Genomic DNA, 12,156 nt, shown 5'->3' on the forward strand with positions numbered 1-12,156 from the left:
TACAACTTTCCATTAAGAAGAGTTTTTTATGAGATTTCAAGAAGCGCTAGTAGAAAAGATTTTAGTTAAGACACTTCCTTCAATGGATGTTTTTCTACCGAACTTGGAATTTAATAAACATAGTAAACTTCTGTTTTAGTCTTCTGTGTGGCTTGCATTTGACAAACAGCATCTTTCTTTGCAAGATATCTACTCTGATTACTTGAAGATCTATTGTCTTAAAATAAACATACTAAAGAAAAAAAAAAAGATTACGACCAAACACTCCTGAACACTCCATACTGTTTCTCTTCCTCACATGAAAGAAAAAATAACATTCTTTTTTGAAGGATACTAGTTTTCCTCGATACATACATATTGGAACTTTAGAAAGCCACCCACAACCTCAAGATAGTATGTACAGCCCAGGAGCTGTTCTTCTAGAGCTCCTGCTCTCTCTCCCTCAGCAGCAGCCTGGAGTTTTGCCACCTTCTCTTTCAAAGCCCCAAAGTTGCCATGGCAGCAGTGCTACAGAAAGCACAGCCTCTTCATTACAGGAATTAACATTCGGAAGGGATTATCTCAGAGAATGGACCTATCCACACAAGTATTTTAATTATATTTTCCTGGGAACTGGCATTGGTAAAAATCATCAGGCCTGTAGACTATTTCCCTTTGTCTTCCTTTTAAGGTACATTTTTGTCACAATAAATCTGATCAAAATGATTTTACATAAATGACTGCCTTAAAGTATCATCCCTGAATTCCAAAAGGAATAGAATGACCATCATTATTCTCTCTCTTTTCTTTAGTTTTTTCTTTGCAAGTAGGATTATATTATAGAAAATAATTATTTTAAAAAAAGATACTGTACATAACCTCTCATGGCCAACTTAAATCCTTGCTCCTCAACATAAATTCCTAACTGATAACATTATACTTGAACCAAAAGTGTTAAAAAAATAAATAAACGAATAATTGAAGGTTGCTGAAAAATAGATGTGCGATCTTATAACTATGTGTAGTTCAAATAAGTTAATAACTTCAACCAATTTTTTTTATAAAAACATACCCCCAAAAGGGAAAAACGATAAGACACAGATTTTCAAAATGTTCTGCTAACATTGTATGTTTAGTGTCCAATGGCTTAAATGTACTCATTTTAGAAAACCTTTACAATGAAAGCATTTTATAATTTGCTTCTAACGCTTTCTAAGCATGCCTTGTTGTTTCATTACTGTCTGCTTTTAAAGAATAAATTCTAACTTAATCTGAAAACAATGTTGTTAGCTCTCTGCTCTAAGCTAATGCTTCATATATAGACATGATTCAAAAGTGGACTGGTGTTCCTAAGATTACTTCCTAGAAAAAAAACCACTTACAAATTCATGATTTCCCCTCTCCTTACGATGAGCTGTGTAAGGTGACAACAACTGTAACCACTGTTTGAACTTTTGGTGGCCTATTTAAAAGGATGAAAAAATTGAGGAAGAAAGAGTCAAGATTTGCCTTGCATTATAAGTGCCAGCTGCTCAATGCTGTGTCGGGACTTGCAAAAAATGAGTTACAGAGATATTACATGGTTCAGAACATGTCAAAATGCATAAGTAGCTTTTGAATAAGTGATAATTCCTTTGCAGAAAGTACCCTATGTATATAAAGGCCATATGTTAATAAGGCAAATAATACTTCATCTCCCTTCCTTCAAAGAAAGTTGGTTTTGGGGGAGGGGAATGTAGATTATTTCCTGGAAATTACCTGAAAGAAGAGTTTTAGTAAGAGCAGAAAGCACCCTTAGCCACCTACCCATTTTGCTGTTTACTGTCACCCTGGGATCCTCTTCTCTGTCCCTCTGCTAGCTCCTGAGAAGTCTCGGAACACACGCTGGTGACTGTGGGCTGCCGTGGGACATTAACTGCAGTTTTACCAGCGCTCAGTGCAGATGGAGACTGGTCAGCACTAAGATTGGCATTAGCATGCAGTCCAGATGCAGCGAACGGGGGAGGAGTGACGGCAGCCACGGGTGAAGGGGAAGCATGTGATGAAGTGGTCGCATGGGCTGGGGTGAAGGCAGACGATGGTGATGGGATGGATGTGACTTTTGGTGAAGACACAGAACCAAAAGGCCGTGGTGCCTTATTGTAGGCCATGTTGTTTGTGGAAGTGACTTTGGACACAGCAGGAGATGTAATGGGCACAGGTTTAACTACTTCTTTAGGTTCTCCCTATGTAAAACAAAAATAAACATACACAAAACCACACCAAACACATGCAAAATATATTTCACTGAAAAGAACACAGAGCTGATTTTTTAAAAGACAAACACAATCAGGTTAGCAGCTCAAACATCATGTTTCCAGATAAAAACAATGGGCTGATAAAGCATAACATGCATGCTAACTAGTCCCAACATGCGTAACACAGATGCACACACTAGGTATAATTTTTAAAAATAAAAATGAAAGTAGTTTCAAAATATTTCAGAAATACAGCAGGAAAACTATCAGAAAGCCTAAAGATCCTCATCAGTGTCAACCTAGGTATATTCCAAAGGAAAAATGTTTAAATACCCTACAATAAACAAAACATTGCTAACTGAGGTGTTTTTTATGTTAAAATATCAAAAGCCCATCTTTCCATATTTCAAAGCCCATAGTCCCATTTTTCAAACATGTTTCATTTCTCTCCAGAGTGGAATCATTTGTTTCACGCAGAAGGAGCAACACATTTCTAACACTTTGAGTTTAAAAAACAAAACAAAACACAGGGAATAAGATAATTTTCACCTAACTCAGGAATGTGCAAACTCTAATTAATAATCTTGAAGAATCTGAAAAAAAAAATTTAAAAAGCAAGCAAATAAAACAAAATCCTTTCTTTCCTGTAATCCACCTCCATTTCTCTCTCTGAACGTTTTAAGATATGATTCAGAGATAGAATAAAATTCTTTTCTTTTTCCAAAATAAATATTTAATAGTTACATGAAGAAAAAAAAATCTTCGATATTTCCCCATCACCAGCAGCCAAAGAAAAAACAACTAGTAAGAAAGGTCAATTCCTCCTAAAATTACCAGAATTTTTATTTGCCAATCCTTACTCCAAAGCATATTTAAAGTTAAACAAAATCAGACTAAGCTTCTACAACATTCAAGAATAAATCCCAGGAGGGGGATAGCTCAGAGGTAGAGCATTAGACTTCAGATCAAGAATAAATCCCTATTCCACCCTACCATATCAAAAGAAAAAATCAAATTTTTGAAAAATCATACAATGGTGGTTCTACTGTTTAATTTTAAGAAAAAAGGTAATCTCAATTCATCTTTTTTTTTTTTTTTTTTTTTTTTTTTTTTTTTTTTTTTGGAGACAGGAGTCTTGCTCTGTCACCGAGGCTGGAGTGCAGTGGTGTGATCTCAGCTCACTGTAACCTCCACCTCCTGGGTTCAAGTGATTCTCCCACCTCAGCCTCCTGGCTAGCTGGGACTACAGGTGCGCGACACCATGCCCAGCTAATTTTTGTATTTTCAATAGAGATGGAGTTTCACCATGTTGGCCAGGCTGGTCTCCAACTCCTGACCTCAGGTGATCCGCCTGCCTCGGCCTCCCAAAGAGATGGGATTACAGGCGTGAGCCACTGCGTGCAGCCTCAATTCATCTTATAGGAAGAAGAAAACTAATTGAGAAAAATAAGTAGCTTAGTGCCCAAACGAATCAATACAGGTTGAGTATCCCTTATTTAGACAGCTTGGGACCAGAAGCATTCAGATTTCAGATATTCTCAGATTTTTGAATCTTTGTAGAATGCAGGAGCATCTCTAACCCAAGTATCCAAAATCTGAAATGCTCCAATGGTCATGTGAGCATGTCAATGTTCAGAAAGTTTGGGATTTTGGAGCATTTTGGATTTTCTAATTAGGGATGTTCAATCTGTATAATGAGTAGTTCAATAAATGGGCACAGATAAAATTAGGGAGAAAGCCCCCAAAAGCATAAAACAGATACATGTGAATAATGATTTGAAATTATTTTGAAGACATATATGCAAGAAAAGGGATACTGGCCAATAACCTAAGAATACTCTGAAATGTAATTATGCACTTATTAATAAAATCTTATTAAAGACTTATTGTGATATTAATTTTCAGTAACCACTTATTTATTCTCTTTAGAAAATATAAGGATTTGGATAAAGATGGGCACATCAAAAGTGAATAGTAATGTAAGAAATCTGACATAAGTTATTGTAACATATGGCTTTGGAAATAATGTTTTATAACATGTATAATTACAAATGTTATGTGCTGATCTCCATTTTCCTACTCATCTCTGAAGGAAAAGAACTGCAAGGAAAATTGTACTGAGACTATAAATTAAATGAATGTCAGTATGGTCTGAGACAGAAATGGGAGTTACAGTAGCTCAGCAAGGACAATCAAATGATACTCTGGATACTAGCTTAAAAACACACCTTTTGAACAGGAACTGGCTCAGGCTTGGGTGTAGCAGATGCTCTGAGGAAAAAAAAGAAAGAAAAAGAAAAAAAATAATGAATTTTTATAAACTTGCAGACTTCTTAATGGAATTTTTACTATTATAAGCCTTAATATACTAAATCATTGGAATTTATAGTTTCATAATTCATAGTTTTTACTATTCACAATCTTCTAATTCATTCATGTAAGTCAAATGCTGCAAGATTCAACATTTTACACACTAGGTATTCAATAGCAGTATCTGGTTCTCTACAAATTCAACTGAGGAATGACAAACATCAATCCTGTTTGTGAGTACACCCATGTTTAATCGTTAAGGCTACCCCCCACCTAAAAGGGTAAAGTATAATAAACATGACCTTCTGATCTTTGAGTGGCTCCTCAACCATCTAATCTGACTCTTATCTCCAACAGTATCTATCTTTTCTCCTAACATCCATGAACAATATCCACAGGATACTGGGTCTCTGTGAAGATGCTGAATACATTCTAGTTGAATTGGGTCAATGAATGAATATTTATTCTGTATTCCTATTCTTAAGTGTCTATGCAAGTTAATACATTTAATTTGCTAAAAGTAAACTGTAGGTCCTTCTACTAGACTATAATTTCAGTGAAGGCAATGACCATGTCCCATCTGTGTCTGTATCAGCACAGTGTCTGGAATGTAACAGGTCATCAGTAATAAGTGTGGAAAAGACAGAGTGAAGAAAAAGACAAAAATCCATGTATATAACTTGACTATTTCCAAATTCAAATTAATTTTTATTTTAAATGTACGCTTTTTGTACTATGTTATTATTGTGCCTTTGGTTAGCATGGGCTCAACAGTAACAATAACTGGTTTGGAGCAATTATCTCATATAATCTTAACCATACCCAAGTAAAAGCTATGGTTATCCTAATTTTTCAGAGAAGAAACTTCAAAAGAAGTGTAGGTAAATTGCTTAAGATGGAGCTGAGGCCCACCATTGTTAAATATAACAATATACTGGTTGTATTCATGGACAGGAACTAAATGACTGGGAAAGCCTCTGATGTTTTAAAGCCTATTTACTTAGTGTTAAGGTATATGTTATGTTTAATACGCCAGTAGCAATTTGATTCCACTCATATCACACTAGCTGGAGGATAACACATCAAGCACAGAATTCAAGAAATGTAAGCATAGCAGGTAAATACTAAGTGATGATCATTTTAAACTATAAACCATGAGCTTGTTTTACTTTAAAGACAACAGATCACAAACAGAAGACACTAGCACAGGATATTCAGTCTCTATGAGTATAATCTAATAATGAACTCTGATCAACATTTTTAGCAGCAACTGAATTTTCCAAAAACAGTTAATTTGGTTAGCTATGGCAAGCACTGAGAATTGGCTAATCTAATGAGAGGTAGCAACGGATGTTAATATTCAGTTACTGCAATACAGATTACACTCTGTGCAGTTGCACAACCTTCTATGTGTACTATTTAATAGACAACTTCTCATTTAGCTTGTAGGGTTATTATAATGAGCAAAGGAAACAAGTTCAAGTAAAGAACAGTGGATTCCAGTGAATAAGGAAACCTATTTCTCAAAATTAGAATGGTTGTAATTGTCTTCCTTTTCTTTCGACAAATATTGAGCATATTTTACTTTAACAATGTCATGATTACGTAAAAACAATAATTTTTAAAGGATGTTTAAAAAATTGAGGTATAATTATGAAAAAAATTCTTCCTACATTTTCTCTTCAAATCCTGGCAAACATACAATGGGATAACAGATGCCCTTTGAACTACAGTGATCATCACAAGTCACTTTTGTGTAGTGTGAGTTTCAAACCAGCAGAGAGAGATCTTGGCAATGGCTTTGTGCTATGGGCTCAACGATTTTCTTATTGTTCACTCTCCTTGGTGTGAAGCCACTGTTCAAGAGTAAGCCATGACGGTGATATACCAGTGCCTCAGCCCAGTAGTATCCTCAGTTCATGAAATTGAAAGAACAAAGCCATCAATGTGGCTAGAACAATCTATTTGAAGTTGATTGACTTTTGTAAAAGTAGTATCCAAAATAAAAATCCCTGATGCATTATAACCAGTTTCAGAACCCCTACCGGAACAGTTGAAAGGAGTTTTAAGTGATAACTGACTATATTAAAAACTAAAATTGTGATGTACCGGTTAGAATAACGTACAGGAAAACTTATGCCATAAATAAACAGCAGTCTTATCAAGAATTAGATGCAAATGAATCAAGCTAAACTGCATCTTTTGAATACTCAATGCAGTGTTATACTTAAGGTATATTTTTAACTAATTAATGTAGTTTCCTAAAACTGCTTTATAAAATAACATGTTTTTTAGTTAATAAGGTTCCAAATGTTCACATTAGTGTTTAAGAACGAGGACCTAGACAATAGAACTAGAATGATAAAGATTATGCAGATCACTCATTATGTCTTGGTGACTCTCTCAAGCATCTAATATACTTAACTCATAAACAATCATACAGAAAAAAAGGAGGGTGTTTGGTTCATCTTCTATGAGATGAGCTCTTGTCTAAGTTTCCCACAGCATGGCCGTCTTTGGATCCACTGACCTTGGGACCCATAAACACTAGGGTACATCATTAATCACTTTAATTGCAAAGTTGTCAATCTGTAATAACAAAGCAACTCTAGAAGGAAAAAAGTGAGCACTCAAGAGTGCAGAAGGATGTCTTTCTAAACAGTTTCTTCACACTTTATTGCACATTCAGCTAGTCTACTGTCCCAAATACTCAAACTTTAAACATTTAAATCACTATGGCAATGTATTAGGTTTTTCTAAATGGTTTGAGATTATGTAAAGATTCTATTTACTATAAACAAAAGTACAAAATAGTTATATATCAGCGTATTATAACAGTTTGTGGCTTATAAAAGACTGTACTCTTCACATACACATGCACTCACTCACACACTCACTCCTTTTCTCCCTCTTTGCATCTTCTCTATCTTACTATAGGAACTAATACATACATCTTTTTTTCCTACAGAGAGAGAGAAATAACCCAAAGCTGGTCAGGCTTTTTGAAGAGTCAAAGAAAGAAGGAAAAAAGACAAAAGGAGCAGAATTGCTTTAGCCCATGTGAGTACCAGTGGCCCTCTGTGCCTGTGCTTGATTTTAAATTTGAGTGTGGCTCTGATATATATCCGGAACAGGCAGTTACCATTTGGTAATTATAATACTTCTCTAAGCATATCTAATTATAATATATTTAATTATACTTCTCTAAAAATTATAATTATAATAATTCTGTAAGTAGGGTGAGTGCTTTTGTTGCAATAATCCTTTTCAGGTGGCCATGAAAGTTTATTAGGGTTTGAGAAGAAATTTTCATCAACCAGATAAAAGTCAAGCCAGAGAACCAATGGATGGAAGAAAGGAAGAAAATAAGAGGGTATTAGGGCAGAGTGTGAGTGATATCACCCCAATTTGTTATTTTAAAGTTCAAATGATTAATACTTAAATACCTAAAAATCACTAAGAAAGAAAGCATTTTGTGAAGTAGCAAGCAATTCAAGCAAATTTAAATTTAAGTAGCATAAGTGGAAACAAAGACTACAGCTACCTTAAATTTATTCTATGTGCCAGGCACTCAACCACATATCCATATATTTTTCATTTATAATAATCTCATGATTTAGGTGTCATTCTCTCATTTTACAGATGAGAAACTCAAATGCAAAGGGGTAAAACTGGACAGGTGCCTGTAATCAATCCAGCACTTTGGGAGGCTGAGGTGGGTGGATCACCTGAGGTCAGGAGTTTGAGACCAGCCTGGCCAACATGGTGAAACCCTATCTCTACTAAACATACAAAAATTAGCTGGACCTGGTAGCGTGTGCCTGTAGTCTCAGCCACTTAGGAGGCTGAGGCAGGAGAACTGCTTGAACCTGGAAGGCAGAGGTTGCAGTGAGCCGAGACTGTGCCACTACACTCCAGCAAGACTCTGTCTAAACAAACAAACAAACAAACAAAAAAACGAACAAACAAATGAAGGGGTAAAATGACTTTATCAAGTCATCCATCCAGCTTGGAGTGGGAGACCAGTTACCACCCCAAATGTTCTCCAAAGACTTTGCTCTTCAGCACAAATTGTTTGAATTTCTAAAATCAGTGTCAACCCAAGCAAAATGGCTTTCCAGGATCACCCTCTCTTCTAACTCCTCACCATGAAGGGGGCCATTTTGTGGGAAGGGCACTTATTCCATGTGGGTACAGGTCATCTCTAAAGGTAACCACAATCCAAAATTATATAGAACCGTGTCATGGAAGAATAAGAATCAACAAAGATGTCATTTCACTCAATGTGCCAAAAAAAAGAAGTCCAAAACGAAATTTGATGTGGGTACACCCCAAATTGACTTCATGATCTGGTGATATTCCATGTAAATTCATTTGGTCAAAGCCTCAATCTTCTAAAGTATTCCAACAAAGATACAACACTTAACTTGTATCTCCTTAGGTACGTTTATTTTAAAATATTAGTATATGACATATTTTTAAGAATAAGTGTTTTATATATCCTATAATTTATTTGCATACATCTTTCTTAAAACTTTTCAAATTATGTGCAAAATTTCACAATATTCTATTTGATTTCAGACGGAGAAAATTTATTGCTGTAATTCTACATTTATTTCCATAGTAACAGTTTTATGAGGGAAAAAAAATTATTTGCCCATTGTGACTCATGTTCACACTCAAATATAACTTCAGAATCTTTTGAAGAAAAAAATACATTTTTCTAAGTAGTATTTATAAAATTTTTATATCAGAAAGAATGAAGAGATTGCATAATTTTAGATGTATTCAAGAATGAAAGAAATTTCAAATTTAAGAGTAATTCATTATTACTATGGAAAAAGTTTCATTACAGTGAAAATACCATTTCAATAAAGAGTTTTCTATAAACAATTTATTTTATATGTCCCACTGTTAAGAAATGGCAATTTTATTATACAGGGCCAGACAGTAAATATGTTAGTCTTTGTGTGTCAAATGATCTCAACTATTCAGCTCTGTCACTGTAGAAAGACACAGACAAAACCTAAATAAGTGACCATGGTTGTGTTCCAACAAAACTTTAGTAAAAACAAGTGGTGGGCAGGATTTGGCCTGTAAGCCATCATTTGACAGCCTCTAGTTTAGATCATGTTACGGTTTTTATTATACCAAACTTTCTAGTAAGTAATTCTACATGACCATGCCTCTTTTTGGTCTCTAAACCTCGTAATCATTCTGCACAATGCAAAGCCCTAATTATAATATATTCAGATACTGATATAAGAAATGAAAGTGAAACATATTATTCCTTCTGTGGTTGCAGGACACTACCTCTAAATTCTTCTTATCTCCTCTACCCAAAACTTTTACACTGTTTACAACTGTTTAGGTGATCCATCTGAACTTCCATACCAACCATTCAAATGAAATTCATACCACACAGCACTGATATTGAAGTTTGGTGAAGGGTCAGATTTAATATTATTGGACTAGAATAACATTTTAAGCACTATTTGTAACTCTTCTAGTCAGCACTTCAGTTCATTTGCTAATAAATGATAAAGAGTTCTAAAAACCTCTTTCATCCCTGCTTCTACATACTATAAATGGAGCTACTAGTAATTATTTTTTTAAAAAATCCTAAAAGAACAAGTGAAAAGGATGCACCCTGCATTTTTATGCAAGGGAAGAGACTGACAAGTATAATTCCCTTCTTTCCCATTATTTTCTACCAAAACTCTATATTTTTTAACCGTCATGAACTATACTACCTTTAGGAATGAAAAAAAAAGCAATCTGTACTAGAATTGCATTCTCTGAAAACTTACTAAGGTCCAATGGTAGGTAATTACTTCTACTTGATAGATTTTCCTTCCAACTTCAATCAGGTAGATAAAAAATATATTTTTATCAACATAGTACTTCATTACTAATATAAAAGTAATAAAACTTGCAAAGCAAATAATCTGCCTGTGAAAAATTAAGAGTCTACATTTTATTGGCTCTTTTGTGACACTACTAAAACGCCCTTAAAACAAATATAGTTGGGAGGCCAAGGCGGGCGGATCACAAGGTCAGGAGATCGAGACCATCCTGGCTAACACAGTGAAACCCCATCTCTACTAAAATTACAAAAAATTAGCTGGGTGTGGTGGTGGGCGCCTGTAGTCCCAGCTACTCGGGAGGCTGAGGCAGGAGAATGGCATGAACCGGGAGGCAGAGCTTGCAGTGAGCCGAGGTCACACCACTGCACTTCAGCCTGGGCGACAGAGCAAGACTCTGTCTCATAAAACAAACAAACAAACAAACAAACAAAAACCCACCAAATATAGTTAAGATTCGTATTAGGAGAATAAGCATCAATAACAGAACCATATTCAAAATTCTTTTTCACAGGCTTTAAACAATGTATATAAAATTAACTGCTTCAGGAAAACTTTGATAAAGGTCAGATGCTGAATGAGGGTCATATACAGGATAAGAGTAGTATAAGCAAGCACAATTCATAACCTGAAGTTTGCCTATTTATTTTTTTCTTCCTTTTAAGAAAAGCTTAGAGCCCTAAAAAGACAGTTCCCACCTTTCATATTCAGGCCTTCTCTTACGAAGCTCTTTGTTGATACAGGAATTCTTTGGGGAATAGAACAAATAGCTGAATAAAGGTTGCACTAGGCACCATATAGTTTCTTTGTTGACATGAGGGTCATAATACCTCCCTTGCAGAACTGTTTTGAGGATACAATGAGGTAATGTATCTAACATATCTGGTGAAGTGCTTGACACAAAGTAAGCAGTGATAGATGGCACCTTCCCAGTAAGCAGATGACCTGAACTCCGGAGTTCTGGAAATTATTCTATTTCTGATTATATACTATTAGAATCAAATTACTAACAGGATCAGTTTCAAAGAAAACAATAACAACAAAAAAACCTAGAGATAAGCAAGAAAATATCACTTAATGAGTACCTACCAAATGCCAATAATTTCACTTGACCCATCATATAAATTATCTCATTTATTCTTCCTGACAAAGTAGTATGTTCTCATTTTAAATATAGGAAACAGAAACTCAAATAGGCTAATTGACCAAAACTTAAATTTGAAAGTGACAGAAGCCGGATTACAACCCAAGTCGTCCAGAAGCCTATATGCAACCCTAACATTCTACCTTCTGGCTGCCTTCTGGAATAACATCAAAGAGAAAGTTACAAAATAACTTTGGTAAAGAATTTCAGAGAGTAATGGCTCCAAACAATGAATAAGTACTTTCTATTAACAAACAGCTATTCATTTTCAATGACATATTTATAGAATGCCATTTTTGGTTTAATTCAAGTAAACACAGAAGTTACTCATTGTATATAATATATACATATATGTCTGTGTATTCAATATATACAGATACATAATATATCTGCCTATCTATAGAGTGAACACTTTACAGACTGTACAATATGCATATAAATAAGAGATTAAGTTCTTCACAAAATTCCCAGTGAAAGCTCAGTAAGTAGATGCAAAAACAAAGAACAGGTTTCAGTCCATTGTTCTTTAGTTTTCCAGAAAAGAGGAGTATTTTTTCCCTATAGCAACGGGAAATCTCTAATAATTTCATTTTTCAGCAGGATGGGGTTGGAGGTTCCTTAG

General features: G+C 34.9%; 1 protein-coding gene across 10 annotated transcripts in view; it reads right to left on the bottom strand.

Moving 5' to 3' along the window:
- PDLIM5 (PDZ and LIM domain 5) overlaps positions 1 to 12,156 on the bottom strand; it is a 213,435-nt gene that overhangs the window by 88,501 nt on the left and 112,778 nt on the right. For 5 of the 10 annotated variants that reach the window (XM_055296970.2, XM_055296969.2, XM_063611161.1 and 2 more), the window contains 2 exons: positions 4,445 to 4,487; positions 1,786 to 2,204 (listed from right to left, as the gene is read on the bottom strand). In XM_055296970.2, the coding sequence (XP_055152945.1) occupies positions 1,786 to 2,204; positions 4,445 to 4,487 (462 nt within the window). The remainder of the gene's footprint in view (positions 1 to 1,785; positions 2,205 to 4,444; positions 4,488 to 12,156) is intronic. The other 5 variants (XM_055296974.2, XM_055296973.2, XM_055296968.2 and 2 more) reach the window with 2 other exon arrangements.

This window comes from Symphalangus syndactylus, chromosome 10 (assembly GCF_028878055.3).
Source record: "Symphalangus syndactylus isolate Jambi chromosome 10, NHGRI_mSymSyn1-v2.1_pri, whole genome shotgun sequence".
NCBI classification, from domain to species: domain Eukaryota; kingdom Metazoa; phylum Chordata; class Mammalia; order Primates; family Hylobatidae; genus Symphalangus; species Symphalangus syndactylus.